The sequence below is a fragment of the Benincasa hispida genome, chromosome 7 (assembly GCF_009727055.1).
Source record: "Benincasa hispida cultivar B227 chromosome 7, ASM972705v1, whole genome shotgun sequence".
NCBI classification, from domain to species: domain Eukaryota; kingdom Viridiplantae; phylum Streptophyta; class Magnoliopsida; order Cucurbitales; family Cucurbitaceae; genus Benincasa; species Benincasa hispida.
Window position 1 is genome coordinate 12,029,663 of NC_052355.1, and position 19,961 is coordinate 12,049,623.

The 19,961-nt window shown below is 36.1% G+C and overlaps 1 protein-coding gene across 1 annotated transcript; it reads right to left on the minus strand.

Moving 5' to 3' along the window:
• Positions 1-1,158: 1,158 nt before the first annotated feature.
• Positions 1,159-19,262, minus strand: LOC120081565. The gene is made up of 18 exons (XM_039036564.1): positions 18,262-19,262; positions 18,058-18,146; positions 17,864-17,971; positions 17,630-17,737; positions 17,280-17,370; positions 17,051-17,103; positions 16,623-16,685; positions 15,767-15,811; positions 15,585-15,620; positions 8,959-9,014; positions 6,070-6,151; positions 5,421-5,549; positions 5,195-5,342; positions 3,927-4,068; positions 3,595-3,751; positions 2,528-2,728; positions 2,339-2,424; positions 1,159-1,427 (listed from the first exon to the last, which is right to left on the minus strand). Exons 1-18 carry the CDS (start codon positions 19,088-19,090, stop codon positions 1,328-1,330), a joined length of 2,523 nt encoding a protein of 840 aa, XP_038892492.1. The 5' UTR covers positions 19,091-19,262; the 3' UTR covers positions 1,159-1,327.
• Positions 19,263-19,961: the final 699 nt, after the last annotated feature.

Here is a 19,961-nt window from a genome sequence, read left to right on the forward strand (position 1 = left end):
ACATAAATTCTAACAATAAACACTTATGGGGCGTTTGGCGCGCAAAATTGAGTTGAGTAGAATTGATAATTATTATAGGAAGAGAGTAATTAGAGGAGTTAGATGCGAATAACGAGGTGAAAAATGTGAGTTAACGCAAATAACGAGATAATAAACCTCTTTAATAATTGGTAAACCAAATGATGGGTGGATTTTTTTTACCCACCCAACCCAACACAACTTGGAGACCAAATACCCCCTTATATTCTAAAGTAAATACGCTTGGTTTTTAGAGCTAAGCAACTTAGAAGTTAGCATTATAGCAACTTAATAGAATCTCTCCGATCTCATTTGCAAACTTCTTCCAGAGAGGGATCTAATAGAAAAAGAGTTGGACAAAGTGACAGAAAATGAAAGATCCACAACTTCAAAAGAAACTTCTTCAAATAGAGGTAGGCAAAGAAGCTTCAAGCGAAGGTAGAAGTCGTGAAGACTGTTCTCAAATAAAATGTTTCAATTTTGGATGTTATCGAAATTCGCAATTAGATTGATGGCCTAAAATGACAATCAGGTAGAGACAACCCTAATGCTGGAACAGGATAATGAACTAGGTCTTATTTTCTTCACATTTAACGACCAAGAAACAAGTAGAGCACAGCTAGATGGTATCTTGAAGATAATTGCAATAATCACGTCACAAGTATAGTTTTCGTAATTATGGATAAATCTCTACACTTGGGATGATCTTTAAGAATTTATTTTTGTTTTTTTACTAAGAATTCAACCAGAAATGAGTAGAAAATAGGTTTAATTTTCAAAAATGAAAAAATAAAAATAAAAATGAAATGGTTATCCAGACCTAAAAGAGTTATTAAACGAAGCCTTAGTTTTCCAAATTCGTGAGTGTAATTATGAATAAAAAAGAAAAAGTGTGATAAAACTCAAATTACCAAATTAACCTTTGCAGAGTGGTATCCGACATGCAGTTCCTACTGATTGAAGTAATTTCCAAAGCAAATTTTCAATTAGTTCTCTCTCTACCGACTCTGGAAAAACCCCTTATTCAAAAAGGGGTAGAGTTCCTTTTGCTGCAAGGATGACTGAAATTAGACAGTTGAGACAATGGTAGGTCAAATGCAATTTTAAGCAATACACACCCATAAATCAAAACTAAAAGAATGAACAAAATGATGGCACAAAGACCAGGCATTAGTAACCACTCAAACTAATTTCAAGCAAATGGCATAGTGGGAAGGGTTAAAAAATTGTTTTTCTTACATTATGAAGGAAGCGAAAGATAAAACAAACTTTCGGGGAGACGATAATAAGAGAGCGAGTGTAAAACAATCTACAAACGGAGGATAGTTCTAAGTGTATCACAAAGATTTTGAATGGTTTGTTGTTCTTGAGTTGCCTGCAACTCCTGAAGCGGCATATCTTCGTAACACCTGCAACAAATTCAAATTCCCTTCTATAATTAAAAGGAAAAAAAAACAGATGGAGGGCTTATTTTATTTCTAATGCTGCCATGGATGAAACGAAGCAGACCAGCGAGTTGAAACCTTGAGAAAAGGTCCGATGCATGTCAAGCCTAATGATACCAAAACTAAGAAAAATATAAATGGCTTTATTTAAATTCGGCATCAGTATAAAAAGAGAAATGTTGACAACCAAAGTCCCGTTTGATAACCATTTGATTTTTAGTTTAGATTTTGAAAATTAAGTCTATAAACACTTCTTTCACCTCTAAATTTCTTACTTTGTTATCTACTTTTAACCAACATTTTAAAAAACCAAACTAAAATTTGAAAACTAAAAAAAAATGTAGTTTTTTTAAAATGGCTGTTTTCAAATATAGGAAAATAAATCAAAATATTTACAAATATAGCAAAATTTTATTGTCTATCTATGATAGACCTCACAGATAGTAGTCTATTGTAGTCTAGCACAGATAGATTGTGAGATTTTGCTATTAGTAAATATTTTTAGCAGTTTTGTCATTTAAATTAATTTTCCTTTTAAAACCTTTTTTTTTAAAAAATTTGGCTAAGAACTTAACTCTTATACTTTAAAAAATGCAAATCATTGAAAGAAATTGAGAGGAAATAGACTTAATTTTCACAGATAAAAAATAAAATATGAAATGATTGCCAAACAAAGCCCAAAGGATCAACAAATACACATTGGGTTAGAAACGGGTCAAGACTGAGGTGAGAGCTAAAGGGCACATAAACAGCAAAGGAGACAGCAGGTGGATATTTCTTCTGAGAGCTACAGTTATGAGAAGAACAGCACCAGATATTGGTTATGCTTCTAAAGGGAAATAGAAATAATAATAATACCAAATAAGATGACATACATTCTGTGGTAAGCTAAAGCCTGGGCAAGGTTCAGCAGTGTTGGACTTGAAGTAAGTCTTTGATAAACACTAGGTGGAAGGGGAATCTGCAATGCGAAAAATGAAAAGAACAAATGTTTTAGGGGTTTGTGAGAGAAATGAATACGGAATCAGAAAAGTGCTAAAAGGAGAGATGCAAGAAGGGAGAACCTCATTTTGACCCCTACGACCCTTTCTTGATTGTCCATCGCCAGTGAAAAGTTCCTGAAGCGTCTCCACTGCTACAGTACCCCTATTGTCGTGCTGCACGCCTCCGAGGACATTGTCAGATAACAAAGCAATAGGGGATATGTCAGTAGCCCTCAAGAACGGAATGGGTACAGTATTACCCGCTGCATAAATGGACCAAAGCTGCAAAGGCAAAAGATCCACTTATTTATTTATAAGAAACGAAATTGTATTAGAGCCAAAGAAGAAACAGATTAGTGGCCAGGGGAAAAGGCTCATGTGAATAACAAGCAAAACATTAAAGACCCATTTGGTAACCATTTGATTTCTTGTTTTTTAAAATTAAGCCGACAAACACCTCTCCCACCCCTAAATTTCTTGTTTTCTTATCTATTATTTATCCATATTTTTAAAGATGAAGCCAAAATTTGAAAACTATAAAAGGTAGTTTTTAAAAACTTGTTTTTGTGTATAAAATTTGACTAAGCGTATAACTTTTGTACTTAAGAAATATGCAAACCATGGTAAAAAAAAAAAAAAAAAATTCAAAAACCAAATACAAAAAACGAAATGGTTACCAAATGGGCCTAAACAACTAAACTAAAATATAACCAAGAGATTATATGATAAATCAAGGCTCATGATATGTTTCCCAAGAACTGTTATCCAAAAAGTACAATGAGTGTTAGTGGTGCGGTACAATGCCAACCCCGAGAAGACAAAGGATTAGTACTCAAATAAATAAATAAAAACAAAAAAGCCAAAAGATTACAAAAGGTTTCTCCGAATTGCATTGACCAAACGAGAATTATAATTGGCAAGATATATATATATATATACACACACACAAACAGATACAACTCATGGATACAGTTGTACAACCTACAAAACAGATCTAGTTTACACTCAGGAAAAATATTATGTACAGGATTGGGCTTAAGGGGAAATCTTGGAATGAAAAATCTCCCACTTCCTTGATTTCTCTAGAGTTATCACCATGAAACTTGAGAAACAATCAAGAAGAGAGAATGCACTTGTACTTAAGTTACCTTGTCCTGCAGAGCAAATGATTTCCGGCTGACAGTTTCATTCTTCGATGTGCTATGCTCATGAATACCCAAAAATGAAGGTGAAGATGCATGCATGGAGGGATCCGATTTCCCATCAAGAATATTATTTACAATACCTCCGGAACGATCCAGCACACTACAGAAGGTTCACAAAGATTAGATTTCAAATGAATACAGGTAGTATAATTATGAGATAAAATGATAATACATTGTTTCTCATAACCTATAGCATAATCATTGAGAGTTAAATCAATTAATTTACAATCGAAGAAATGAAATACAACACATCAGCAAGATCAGAAAGAGAGTACCTAGAGTCGACTCTAGGTACACTAACGAATAGGCTCTCATTGCGTAAGGAACCCGTTGGTGGTTCGGCAGTGCCAATACCCAGTTGAGAGGCCACCTTATCATTCTCATCTCCATCATGGACTATTACAGTGCCAAAAGTACCTACAAATAAAGATATTCATACACTGTATTGGAAATGCTACTTATTACTAAAATATCAAATGTGGCCCCGTTCACTAATCATTTGATTTTTTAAAATTAAGCTTATAAACACTACTTCGACACTTGGTTTCTTAATATTTGATATCTAAATTTTAGGAATGTTTCAAAATCAAAGCCACATTTTAAAAACAATAAGTTTTTTTTTTTTTTTTTTTGGGTAAAGAAACAAAAAAAAAATTCAAATGCTACTTAGGATATATGAAAACCACGATGTAGAAATGGTGAGGAAACAAACATAATTTCACAATACAAAAAACAAAAAATGAAATGATCATCAAATAGGCCCTAAGGTGTTTAGATAATTTTTATCCTCCAAGGCAATATTTAAAAACTTTTCTCACATGTAGGCACAGACCAGATTAATCCACAATTTATCTTGACATTAAGTAACAAAGTAAAAGATTAATTCTCAAAATCTCTTCTTTTGATATCATGCGAAATAATCTTTAAGAAAAAGATGTGAGTTAGGATAAGTTCAATGTTTTAAAATATTTCTCACTAGATCTCAATCGGGTTGAATATAAGTGGGCAAATAGGGTATAAACATTGAATAGCAAGGAAGCAAACATGAAACAATTCTTGTATAATATTTTAAAAAATGTATGTTTTAATAAACATATCCTTGTCATGTCCCTGTCCTAAATTTTTTTAAAAAATGTCGTGTCGCTATCGTGTCGTATCCATATCCATGCGTCTTAGATTACAACCATATTCACCTAATATCTGGAAACACTACTTAAAGAAGCTTCAGGTGCAATATGTAAACTTATATTACAAAATTTCAGATGTACCGATTTACCAATGATTATGAAAATTTACAGCAATTATTTGCACGTGAATTAGAAATCTATATTTAAATGAGAGAGATTCCAAAAGGGAGGAAAGAAAAGCCTCAGACCAGGACTAAGGATGTCATAAAAAACAATTAACGGAAAGCATATGTATGTCCCATGAGTCTTTGAACTCTTAAAATTACAATAGCTTATTTTCATACCACTCAAATTTTCAACCATTGAAAAGTTAATAATAGTCCCATTGACTTTATTAAGCATAATGAAATGCATACCTTCTGCTACAAGTTCAGAGCCTGATTGCTCTTGCTTCCTCCAAGTGCCACCAGCTGCCATTTCATTTGCTACCTGATGTCCAATGTTCTGAGGCTTTGAAGGAACAGTATCTCCATAATCTTGATTCAAATTTGCAGCTACTATTGTCTGTTTAAAATAAAACCATTACTGAAAGAGGAACTTCTCAGCCACGCAATATACATGCACATTGAGCAAAGCCCTTACACCATCTCCTGATGCATCTGGAGCAATATTATGTGCTTGCTGAGCCATTAAAGTCCTGATTTTCCTAGCTTTTTCAATCTTGGGCAACATTGCCGATGCTCCACATCTGCATTTCTCAATGAATTTGTGCTGTGCATGCAAAACAAAAACTACTTTTCAAATTGAAATGGAATACAATAAAATTTAACTAGATATTTCAACTATATACAGAAAACCCGTTGGAAGTGAGAAAAATAACCCAACCAATGTAGACAATAACAATTCTAATGCAATTTTATAAAAGCAATAATGTACAATAGTTTGTAGATTAAATTCCTGGAATTTTGGACATAGGTGACCAAAATTTATTTCTCATGACTGGTCAATGAAGGAAGACTAATGAATGAAACGTCTCTGTGAAGCTCCAAGGAAATCGATGACCGATTAATAAAATATTATTCAACAACTTGATGGTTCAAATACTTCTCCACATTTTTGTTCAGCCGCCTCTGTCAGACTAGAGGAGACCATAGTTTATGTTAGTGACCATAGTTCATTAACATACTAGTTTTCTCCCCCAGGAAAAAATGTCGATGATCGAATACATATGAGTGGCTAGCTCATGGAAGATGTCCTCATTTATTTGGCAGACAAAATTGACAAGCATTACCTTCAACATTTCAGAAGCAGCAGGGCGTGAACGAGGATCTTTTGTCAGACACTTTGCAACAAAATCGTGGAACAGCAAAGACCTGAAAGGAGAAGATGCACCACATGGTATAAAACACTGACGTAGTAATATATCTCAAAGAAAATTAAAATGAGAAGGCCAGCAAACTTTGATTATAATACTAGAGATCAATTCGGCAACAATAATGTACAAACACTTGAAAATTCAGCAACACACTTATCAGATGAACAGTAAACATAGTTCAACTCCTTAACAGAAAACCAAGTTTACACGAACAAAATAACCTGGCACCCCTACCAACTTAAGCATCATGACGGAATAAGTGTGTGCACATCAAGCTGTGAACACTTTTGGTACAGGTTACAGATATTAGGTAAGTCATTTTTTTCCCTTGAAGAGAAACATATTTAATTGAGCAAATGGAAGTAAATTCATAACAAAAAGATGCTGATCCACAGCCTTAGGATCTTTCAATCAACACACTTCAAATATTTATATCCAAGAAGCATGGACACTTTAATTTGGCTAGTATTTGTCTCAGACAAATGTCAGACACTTGTTGGACATGTATTGGAAACTTGTTAGCATAATAAATGTGTGCAAGACATTAGTTGTACAAAGCCAATCAAGTTTCAACATTTGGTAGACACTTATTGAACCGTTATTAAGTACACTAAATAGACACATAATAATATCCAACAAACAAATTAAAATTTGTGAGTGAAATACATCAGACTTATATTCTTTTAAGCATATAAATGCATAAGCTGATTGACTTTAAATTTCCTTCTTGTATGAAAATGATATATAATTATAAAAATGGATATTTTAATAAACATATTATTGTTGGGTTTATTTCCTTTTTTTTTTAAAAAAAAAAAGATGATGAAGTCTTGTTTTATGATTTTTTTTTTTTTTATATCCTTATATATTCTTTCATTTTTTTAAGAAAATAAAAGCCCAGTTTCTTACCCAAAGACATCGTGTCGTGTCATATTTGTATCTCGTATCCGTATTTATGCTTTCTAGTAGGATATGGACATGAGAAGAAGAGATTAGAAAGCAAGCTAGTGGAGTTGGGTGGCCTAGGGATTGGGATCTTGAGATTACTAAACGAGGTGTTGGTGGTGAAATGATTGAGGTAGTTCTTCATGAAGTATGTTACTTTGTGGCATAAAGTTATTGCGAGTAGAACATGCCTTTTCAAGTGGGTCTCAGAGGGAGGGCGTTTGTCTTCATGAGTTTTTCTCATGTTTATATCATCTTTTGAGCAAGAAGTCTCATTTTGTGTCTTTCCTTCTGCCTTTTAGGTGTTAAATATTGTAACTCTTCTTTCAAGGAGTTCTCTTGCAAATCTTTTGTTTGTATGTTATATGAATATTCCGCATACCAAACTGCCTCTGCTTCTCCTCTATGGTTAAAACCCCTAGGAAGATAAAATTTTCTGTGGCAGATTGCCAGATTTTACATGGAAAAGTCAACACCATAGACCATGCTCAGAGACGGTTTTCCTTTGTGTTGCACCCATACTGGTACATTCTATGTAGGTGTCAGGTAGAGGACTTACATCGCTTGTTGTGGGGTTGTCAATTTGTTCAGTCTCTCTGGCTTCGTTGGATGGAGATCTTTGGTTTATCTTTGGCTTGGAATCGCCACAATTATGCTTGGGCAATATTTTGCGACAACCTAGTTTCTTTGCTATTTTGTAGAGAGCTTGGCCTAAGAGGAACAATAAAATTTTCAGACAGGTGGAGAGATCGTGTGATGGGATTTGGAAGCTGGCAAGGGTTCAAAATCTCCTAGACCCTTCTAGGCATGGGTAACTATGCCTTTTTGAAACTATGATCTTAGTTTGATTTTCTTGGATTAGATTCCATTTTTGTAGTCTCTCTCTCTCTCTCTCTCTTTTTTAGTTGGCTTTGCGTTTTGGTATGCCCTAATACATTCTTTCATTTCTCTTCAGAGTCCTGACCATTCGGGTGATTTTTCTTGTAAAACTTTCTTTAGGTGTTTATTGGACCCTTCTCCCATTAGTGAGTGTTTTTTATCTACTCTTTAGATGATAAAGATTCCAATGAAAGTTGAGTTCTTTACTTGGTAGGTTTTATACAAACGAGAAAGTTGCCCTCCTTAGTTGGTTCCTTATGTTACATTCTCTGTTGGAAGGCGAAGAGGAAGACGTAGATCTTACTTAAAAAAAAGTAAGATGTGATTTGTGAGTTTACAAGATTTGCTCATAGATTTTTGATCGCTCATAGATTTCATATTTCTCTTTCGACCTTTCAGACGTAGATGTTATATTTTCAAGATGTGATTTGTGAGTTTCCAAGATTTGCTCGGAGTTGCTTCTTCCAAACTTTTAGTTTATGCTCACCTATCACAGGGATAGGAGTGATATGATTATAGAGTTTCTCCTCCATCTACCTTCTTGCGGAAAGGGCTGATTTTTATGGCTTTTTGGGGTGTGTACTATTCTGTTGGATCTTTAGAGTGAGAAATAATAGTGTTTTAAAGGTATGGAAAAGGACCTTTCAGATGCATGATCGCTCATAGATTTCATGTTTCTCTTTGGACTTCAACTTCGAAAAGCTTTTGTAATTATTCTATAGGTTTCTATTTTGCACAATTGGAGTCCTTTGAGGAGAGCTTCCTTTCGAGGGCTTGTATTTTGTTATCATATTTTTTCATTAATTCTCAATGAAACTTGTTTTTTATATATATATATATATATATATAGTTGCATCAAGATACCAAAATTGATATGCAATGTGATTGAGAATAAGTAAATAATTCCAATAGATGATAACAAAGTTTCAGTTCAAAAGAGTGTATCCTGAAGAACAGATGGTGTAAGAAAATTAATTAAACCATTTTTCTTTGTCTTCAAGCATTGGAGCCGGCTCAATTGATATCATGAATAAAACCTGTTACACATGAGAAAATCCTCATAAAAAATCAATCTGGGAAAAAATTAAATAAAGTGAAAGAAACAGAACCAATTCCAAAATTTAAAGCAAATGATAAAGACTTAATTTTTAGTCTTCAACTTTTAAAAAATTATTCTAGTTTTCTCACGGTTTCTTGACCCACTTTTTCATCTTGGAATAGGCAAATTACAAGTTCAATCCCATAACATTGTATATTATGTCTATTTCGTCTATGAACTTTCAAAAGTGTCTAATAGGTCTCTAAACTTTCACTTATATGTCTAATAGGTCCTAAGACTTTCAATTTAGTGTCTACTAGTTCCATGAAAAGTTAGAACTTTTTAAAAATTAATTGATCTATTAGATATAAATTTAAATTGTCTAATGAAATTCTGAACTTTCAATTTTGTGTCTAGTAGATTGTGAATTCAAAAAATTAATTGATCTATTAAATATAAAAATTTAAAATTCAGGACCAAATTTGAAAACTTGAAAACTTAAGGACTAAGTAGACAACCATGTTTAGGCACTAATTTGTAATTTAGCCTTGAAAATACTTTTGATTAATCAGTCAAATTTGAAAAAAAGAAAAGACAAACTCATGAAATTACTGTTTTAAAAAAAATTGGCTAATTTCAAAATGATGACTAATAGTAGTAAAACACAAAAAAATGTTAATAACGGTTGGAAATAAGGGGCTTTGTTGATAGTTTATAGCCCAAGGGTATTTTACTTTACCCTAGGTTTATTTCCTTTTTTATTTTAAGGCTTGCTAGAGCCTATAAATATTACTTCTATTGTAACTTTCATGGTGTGCAAAACTAATAAAAAGAGACCCTCTGTCGTGGTTTTTTCTCCCTGTTCTAGGGTTTTCCACGTAAACCTAGTGTTCTCTATTTTCTATCTTTTAACATGGTATCAGAGCGTGGTGACAAAAACCTAGTCGCCATTGGCAGAAACCAACTGATGCAAGATAATCTTAGTTTTGCACCAATCCCGCTTCCGCCACAGCTGCCGATGGGGCCTCTGACCACTGCCGTCATCGACTCTGCCGCTACTGATATCGTCGTTGTTACTACTGTCCAAGGTTAATCGATACCTTCAGTCCTTGCATATCCGTCCAACTCTAGCCTCGCCGCAACCCTTTGATGGAAACCTTAGCGCCGCAGCAACCCTTTGATGGAAACCCTAGCACCGCCACAACCCTTTTTCACAATGCCATCAGCGTTCCTCCCTTGTTACCGAGAGTCACTGCTGCCTATCCCTCCAACCTCACTGCCAATAGCCAAAACCTACACCTTGAAGCCAAGATTGGTGAGTTGTCCACCTACCACAAAGGTAAATCCCCTGCCGTGGCAATTCCGGGAATCCCCAGCTCCTTTCCTTATTTGCAGTCGCGGGGCCTTCCTCATCATGAGCCACCTAGTTATAAACATCAAGGTTCGATTGGTTTATCTCCGGTAACAACAACGGTTGGCTAATCTTCAGGCAAGTTTTCAGCAACAAATCACTGCTCTTGGGGCAACCCTAGGTGCTTCCACAAACTTAAATTCTAGTATAGTGAATTCTAATATTCCTTCCGGTCAACCGATGCATCCAGAGAATCTAGTAACCTCTTTTCCTGCTTTAACTTTTGCAAACTATTTGTCTGGATCTATGAGAAATTCCACAGGGTTAATTGCAGGAGAAAAGTTGAATGGTCAGAATTACTTCTTATCTCAGTCCATTAAAATGGCTCTTGAAGGGCGTCACAAGTTTGGGTATCTAACTGGTAAGATACCAAGACCTAGGCCGGGAGATCCTTAGGAGCACATTTGGAAAGGAGAAGATTCCCTGCTTCGGTCACTGCTGATTAATAGTATGGAACCTCAAATAGAGAAACCATTGTGTGCTGCAACTACTCGAGATATCTGGAATGTAGTTTAGAAATTATATTCTAAGAGGCAGAATGTGTCTCGTCTCTACACTTTGCGTAAACAGGCTCACGAGTGCAAATAGGGGACGATGGATGTCACTTCATACTTTAACAAATTGTCCTTAACTTGGCAGGAGATGGATCTATGTCGTGAAATTATCTGGAATTTTCCTTGTGGAGGTGTTTAGTATTCCAAGATTAAGGAAGTCAATCGTGTCTATGATTTCCTAGCTAGTTTGAACTCCAAGTTCGATGTAGTGTGAGGTCGTATACTCGAACAAAGGCCTATACCTTCTCTTATGGAAGTGTGTTCTGAAGTTTGTCTAGTGGAAGATAGAGCCAATGCTATGAACATCACGGTTGCTACTGATTCTGCTGCTTTTAATGCAAAATTATTTGGTTCTGATAGTGACAAGTAAAACGGGAAACAGACCCCGATCTGCGAACATTGCAAGAAACTCTGGCATATGAAAGATCAGTGTTGGAAGTTACATGGTAGACCACCAAATGGCAGAAGACGTCCTCCAAATGACAATTCCAATCCCGGTCGGGCTCTTATGAGTGAATCTACAAGTGCCTCCCAGTCACAACCTCAGGTGAATTGCCAAAGTGATCCTGGTGTCTCTTCCCTTGAGGTAGTTGCTCAATAGGTACCTCTCAATCCTTAAATCTCCTCAGCATAAATGGTAAGAAACCATGGATACTTGATTCAGGGGCTACAGATCATTTGACTGGATCTTCTAATAATATTCTATCATATCTTCTGAATGCTGGTAACGAAAAGATTTGGATTGCAGATGGGTCCTTTGCTCCTATTGCAGGCAAGGGTCATATTTCTCCTTTTGATGGTTTAACTTTATAGAATGTGTTGCACGTACCCAAAATATCTCACAATTTACTATCTATTAGTAAGATAATGAGAGATTTGAATTGTCAAGTTGCCTTCTCACCAAATAATGTTTTCTTTCAGAACTTGAGCTTGGGGAAGAAGATTGGCATTGCCCGGCACAATAGGGGACTCTATTTCCTTGATGATGATGATGCTTCCTCTAGGAACTGTTATAGGACTAGTTTGTTGTCTTATAATTTTTCAACTTAAAAAAAAAGATTGTATGTTGTGGCATTTTCGCCCTTGGTCATCCAAATTTCAAACATATGAAATATTTATTATCTCATTTATTCAATAAAATTGATGTCTCTTCTCTATCTTGTGATGTGTGCATTCGTGCAAAACAGCATAGGGTCACTTTTCTGTCTCAACCTTACAAACCTTCTTGGCTCTTCACCCTTATCCATAGTGATGTTTGGGGTCCTTCGAGTATTACCACCTCTTCGGGGCAATGTTGGTTTGTTACCTTTATTGATCATCATACCCGTCTTACATGGGTTTTTCTCCTCACTGATAAATCTGAGGTTTCATTGGTATTTCAATAATTTTACACTATTGTTGAGACTTAGTTCAACACCAAAATTGCTATTCTTCGTAGTGATAATGGTCGTGAGTTCCTTAATAACACTCTTTGTGATTTCCTGTCTTCTAAAGGCATTGTCCACCAAAGCTCGTGTGTATACACCTCAACAGAATAGGGTGGTTGAAAAGGTCACCTTCTCGAGGTTGCATAGTCTCTCATGATGTCTACTTCACTTCTATCTTACTTACGGGGGGATGCAATTTTGATTGCAACTCATCTTATTAATCGAATGTCTTCCCGTGTCCTCCAACTCCAAATCCCTCTTGAATGCCTTAAGGAGTCATACCCTACCACGTGGCTTATTAATGATCTCCCTCTTTAGGTTTTTGGGTGCACTGCCTTTGTCCATTGTCATGGCCCTAACCAAACTAAGTTTATCTCTCGTGCTCAAAAATGTAAATTCATTGGGTATCCCCTTCACCAGCGAGGTTTTAAATGCTTCCACCCTTCTTCTCGAAAATACTTCTTCTCCATGGATGTAACGTTCCTTAAGGATAAACTTTCCCGTTAGTCATCTTCAGAGGGAGAGTACTAGTGAAGATACTAACTGGTCCACATCTTCAGTCCCTATTGACCTTCCTAAACCTATCCTGAGTGCCCATGACACCGTTCTACCCACCAAATAAGTCCCTTAGATAACCAACTACAGGAAGAATCTCATAAAGGAAATGGTGCCCCTAACTGCTCTGCCGGCTCCGATCCATAAATCTGAACCAACACAAGCTCAAGGAACTACAAGCCCTTATAATACTAACTTGTGTGTTGAGGATGATATTGTTGATTTGACTGAGAATGACAGGAATGATATGTTAGTTCCAGAGAATAACAGGGTTACAGGCAGTGATGAGACTTCGACAGAAACACAAGAGGGTGAGATTCTCCCTCAGGCTGAAAAATGCAATCAAAATCCCATTACAGATGAGGAATCAGACAAACTAGAGGATTATGATATCTCTCTTGACATGCTGATTGCATTGAGAAAGGGCACCAGATCTTGCACCAAGTACCCCATGTATAGTATGTCTTACAGTAATCTGTCTTCTAAGTTCAAGACGTTCACTGACAGACTTGATACAGTAACAATACCGAAGAACACATATGGCTATGGAAATTCCTGAGTGGAAGATTGATATTATGGAAGAAATGAGAGCTTTTGAAAAGAATAATACGTGGGACCTTGTTGCTCTTCCTAAAGGGCATAAAACAATTGGGTGCAAGTGGGTGTTCACTCTGAAGTTTACATTAGATGGAACTCTAGAGAGGTACAAGGCCAAACTTGTAGCAAAAGGGTTTACTCAAACTTATGGGATAGATTACTCTGAGACTTTCTCCCTTGTAGTGAAGTTAAACACGGTCCGAGTCCTCCTTTCTGTTGCAGTTAATAAAGACTGGCCTCGCAGTTAATAAAGCCTAGCCTCGCAGTTAATAAAGCCTAGCCTCTCCACCAACTTGATGTTGAAAATGCATTTCTGAATGATGAACTAGAAGATGAGGTTCATATGAGCTGAGCCCCCTCCCCCAAGGTTTTGAAGCTTAGTTTGATCATCAGTTTTGTAAACTCATGAAATTTTTGTATGATTTGAAACAGTTCCCAAGAGCATGGTTCGACAAGTTTACTACCTTTGTTAAGTTCCAAGGTTTCACTCAGGGACACTTTGATCATACGTTGTTTACAAAAAGATCAGTATCTGGGAAAATTGATGTTCTAATTGTATATGTTGATGATATTGTTTTGTTAAGAGATGATGCTGCTGAGATCACCAAGCTGAAAAAGAAAATGGTTGATGAGTTTGAGATCAAAGATCTTGGGAATCTAAAGTATTTCCTTGGAATGGAGGTGGCAAGATCAAGGGAAGGGATCTTTGTTTCACAACAGAAATACACTCTCGACTTGTTAAAAGAAATAGGTATGACTGGATAGAGACCTACTGACACTCCTATTGAATTCAATGTGAAACTGGGAGATTCTGTTGACAAAGTTCCTATTGATAAATAGAGGTATCAGTCTAGTGGGAAAGTTGATTTACTTATCTCACACTAGACCAGATATTTCCTATACTGTTAGTGTTGTTAGTTTATGCAAGCACCTTATGAAGAACATATGGAAGCTATGAATCGGATTCTGAGATATTTGAAAAGCTCACCAAGTAAAGGTCTGATGTTCAGAAAAACTGCAGGAAATGCATTGAGGCTTATACCAACTCTGATTGGGTAGGATCAGTTATTGACAGAAAATCTACCTCTGGATATTGCACTCTTGTGTGGGATAACCTAGTTACTTGGAGAAAGTCTACCTCTGGATATTCTACTTTTGTGTGGGGTAACCTAGTTATTTGGAGAAGTAAGAAGCAAAGTGTTGTTGCTAGAAGCAGTGCTGAAGCTGAATATAGATCCATGAGTTTGAGAATCTGGGAAGAAATATGGTTGAAGAAAGTTCTGCCTGATCTACACCAAGACAGTGTTCTACCTATGAAGTTCTATTGTGATAATAAAACGGCTATAAGCATAGCCAATAATCCTGTACAACAGGATAGAACGAAACAAGTGGAGATTGACAGACACTTTATAAAAGAGAAACTAGACAATGGTAGTATCTATATTCCGTATATTCCATCTAGTCAACAAGTTGTGGATGTTCTCACCAAAGGATTACTCAAGCAAAGTTTTGACTCACATGTTAGCAAGTTGGGTCTGATTGACATCTACACCCCAACTTGAGAGGGAGTGTTGGAAATAAAGGGCTTTGTTGATAGGTTATAGCACCAAGGGTATTTTAGTATTTTACTTTACCCTTGGTTTATTTCCTTTTTATTTTAGGGCTTGCTAGAGCCTATAAATATGACTTCTATTGTAACTTTCATGGCGTGCAAAAATAATAAAAAGAGACCATCTATCGTGATTTTTTCTCCCTGTTCTAAGGTTTTCCACGTAAACCTAGTGTTCTCTATTTTCAATCTTTTAAAAATAACAAATATTTTAAAATGTCATAACCAACTACTGGGCACAAAGAATTCCAAGTATAACATACAATCAATTTCAGATGCAGTTCAATACAAACCAAAAACACAGTTATCCAAGGATGAAAACAGCACCACTACTCAATATGACCAGGACTAGAAAGATGGAAAACGAAAGAAACAATTTCATTCATAGAGTTTCTAATGCTTCAAATAAACTAACCCTCATTGGATGCACTGCTGATCTTGGAGGAAGCCCCTGAAATCAGATAAAAAAATCATTGCAGGATGTGAAGAATTATCACCAAGACACTTTAAACTCCAAAATAAACTGATACAGTATCAATAGTAAAGCATTTTACTAAGATTAAGAAAATTCTAGAGTTGGTTTTATGAGGTTTTTACCTCAGCCATTTCAATAGCAGAGACACCAAGAGCCCACACATCCACCTAAAAGTAAAACAAAATTGTTGCAAAAAGAATTACTGTCGCTGCAACCTAGAAACTGCAAATATCACATAAAAAACCATATATAATACAATGACAGAGTATTGCCTAGTCACTTGGTCATTAACTATGATAAAACTTTAGATGCTGCTCTTTAAACATAAAATTTTTAATTCTTACAGAAAATAGAAATCTTGACTGCTTTATAGTATGAAAAGGTCAGTAAGGTTAAGCACAACACCACTGACACTTCAATGCCATATTTTTCTTTTAAATTAGTCTGTTCCTCAAAAGTAAACTGTAATCTGCTACAAAAGATTACGGAATTGTCAGTTAACGTTATATATCTCATTATGGATTATCAATGCTATAACATGCATATATCAGGAATTTCTGAGACTTAAAAGACTTCGCTCGTACATCACGTTATTAGACTTCCAAAGAAAGCTTCTGCAATTCTCCAATTTTTTGCTCAAGCTGGTTTAGACTTCATAAAGATTAACGCAGGTTCCAATTTAAGTTTCCAAACATGTTACGACACCTATAAGCTGATTAATAGGCAAGCTCTTCCTACCTGAAACTTTGTTTAAAGAACAGAAAAATATAGCATCCTAAATCAATGACAAACCCGCATACACAACATTGTAATTTTATAATAGAAAACTGGAACTTCAATAGCATAACAATTATCTAATCCAATCCAATCCCCCAATAACATATTAAGCTCAAAACCATTTTTCTAAATAATTCATAATTTAGGTTTCACAGGAAGGAAATACCAATAAGATAAAAATATTATTCTGTATTTGAGTACCTTCCCATCATATCGACTTTCCTGTATAACTTCTGGAGCCATCCAATGTGGAGTGCCAATAAACTGAAAAATGTATAAAATATCACAAGAAATGACGACCAAATATAAAGATCTACTATTTCTAAGATCTCCAAGTTTAGAATCAAAGCCATGACACTAGCGCTGAGCTGCATGTGGCTTAGTGTATGTCATTGAGGACACCTCATTTTTTTTTATAAGCTAGTAACTCAATATTCTCGCTTTTTAAAACATTGGCTGAAACACTAATGACATTGTAAGCATACAAAAAATCAGGATAAAACGCACATCAAGGAAAGGCAAAGCTAGCCAGTTACAGCCTTGAAGATTGTCCCATTAGCAAGTTTAAAATATCAAGTATTTTTTTTACCAACATGTTAATTTACTCATTATGTATACAACGAACATACTGTATTGCGCTTTGACATGGTCCTAGTCAGCTGGGCTGCAACTCCAAAATCACCTGCAAACATTTTTTTTAACACAATTGTTGCACGTCTGATCAGTTTGTTATTATAGAAACAAATGGAATCAAAGATAGAAAATGAACTGCAACAATAAAGGTTCAGCATAATCCCATATACCATAAAAGGAATGTAAATTAATCTCCTCTACAAACCAGATAGGTAGTGTACTCACCCAACTTGACATCTCCTTGCTCAGTTAACAAAATATTACCACCCTTGATATCTCTATGAACTTTGAATATTGAATGAAGATAAGTGAGGCCCTGCAGTAAAGTTAGCCCGTAAGGCCAACTATGTGCAAGAATGAAAAAAAAAAAAAGAAAACGTATGACTGACAAGAAATTTAGTTTCATTTTCATTACATTTGAATGATTTTCACCATGACTTGAGAAAGCCAAGCAAAATTTTTCCTTATGCAAACACGAACAAATAGATACCAGTACTGGAGTCCATATTAATAGTAAATAAATATGTTTGTACAAACATAATGTCTGAAGGCAACCAACTGGTTGAAAATCTCACCTTCAGTGCCTCCCTACAGATATATGCAATCTGATATTCCTCTAGAGCTTCCTCGGTAACATTCATCAAGTCAGCAACACTGCCACCTCCACAATACTCCATTACTATCTGCCAAGAAATAAAGACTTGTAAATCTGAAAAGATAACAGAAAGATACAATGAAGTCTATTCACTAGATAAATTAATGAATTCTAACTCATGGAAATGGTTTCAAGGACAACTAATTTGTTATACCCATAGATACTCTTCTCCTTGATAGCTCCCAAGATAGCGGACAACATTCGGATGACTGCATTGCTGCAACATCTCAATTTCACCACGAATTTCTTCATATCCTTCCTCCTACAAAGTAACTCAAGGTAAATTTCCACTACAAAGAATTCAGATATCAATGACTAAACAAACAGAGTGGAATCGGAAAGCCATACCCCTTCACACAAAGAAATGACCTTGATAGCAACCAGCTCAGAGGTCTTAATATCCCTTGCTTTATATACAGCCCCATAGGACCCCTTTCCTGCAAAACGATTAACATGAGCCAGCGATATTCAACATCTCCAACGCCATTCACGTTATAACAATGCATCACATTGACAACAAAATTCATATTTAGCATGTAAGCAAAAGCTTACCGAGTTCGTTGAGCAATTCATACTTAGAATGTGGATCTTCCCTGGTGATACTTTCCGGAATCGAACTCGAGGACACCTTACTGCGCATCCGACCACCGCCTTCCTCACTCCTCGGTGATCCATTCCCCTTCCTCTGTTTCCCAAACCCTAACTCTCCCATACCTTGCATACTCGCGACCGCTCTGCCCATCGTGGACCCATCAAGTCCTCCGCCTCCATCTCTGGAACCACTGCGACTACCACCGGTCCTTCGAACAACAGTCCCACTAACCGATTCTCTGTTCCGCGACCTCGCCGTGGACCTCACCACAAAGGTAGAATACCCATCACCATCATCTTCCTCGCTGTCATCGCCTTCTTCACTGCCACCTCTCTTCCCAGGGCTCCCCGGCTGAAAGTGCATAAACGGTAACGGCGAAGTTCGACGCTTGGTCGAGACTGAAGAAGACACGGAGCGATTTCGAGGACGATTCCTATCTGTCTTGACGATCATGGTACCGAAGTCTTCATTATCGTGATCGAAATCAAAAGCACGGTCATCCTCGTAGTCAATTGGGGCTCCACCACCAAAATCCTTAGGTAGGCGTTTGAGGAGAGGAGGGAGAGAGGAATCATCGTCATCGTCATCGTCCCGGGGCTTATCAACGTCCTTAAAGAGCATTGTAGCGTAAAGGTCTTGTCCTTCGCTCGGTGGCCTTCGTCGACGGTGAGGATTCCGATCGTCGGGATGGTTGTCGGAGTCGGAATCAGAATTGGAATGGATTACAACTGTGGAGTAGAGCTCAGATTTGTTGGTGGTTCTACGACTACGGTAGGAGGTTGGATCCATTGAGAAGTGATTGACAGAGTGGAAGCTACAAGGCCATAACTGCTGCACAAACTCTGTCCCCTCCTGATTTTCGTACAACCATCTTCGAAATTTACATTAATTTTGATTTTTTAAGGCAAATTAGAAAAAAAAATTACATTTTTGTCGTGGAAATAAGAAACATGCAAAAAAAAAAAATTAAGAACAAAAGAACCAAAGTAGAAAAGATATTCGGGGTGTCTTACAAATACACCATATACTACTATTTATAGGACATATAATGATGTATATTACAATATAGTATTCAATGGAGGGTACATGTTGCAACATGAAATTCAAGGGGAGGTTTGTGATATTTGATAATCTAGGTAAGTTATGGATATCTACACTAAATGGAATATTATAATATACATTACATTTATAATACTCCTCCTTAGATATCTATATGATATAAAATAAATGTCTCGTTAAAGTCTTACTAAGAAAAAAAACCCAATAGGAAAAAAAATCCAGTGAAAGGAAATAGTACATTATTTTATATACTTCAGTGTCGGCTTCATTAAAAATATTGCTAGGAAAACCTAGTAGAAAAAATCATAGTCAAGAAAAAAAGAGTGTAGTATTTCTATTCTCCCTCATGAATACATCACTTGAATTCTCTAAGTTGTCACATTCCAATGTTGTGTACTAACTTTTCGAATATTGGTGTGAGTAATGCCTTTGTAAATAAATCCGCCAAGTTATCTTCTGAAGGATGTTGAACACTGAGGTTGTCATTTTCTTCAACGTCATACAAGAATTTCTGCATGATTTGAGGAAGTGGTTGCGATGGTTTACTTTACAAATCACCAAGATATAGCAGTTTCTTTACATGTAAACAGATAACTTGTTT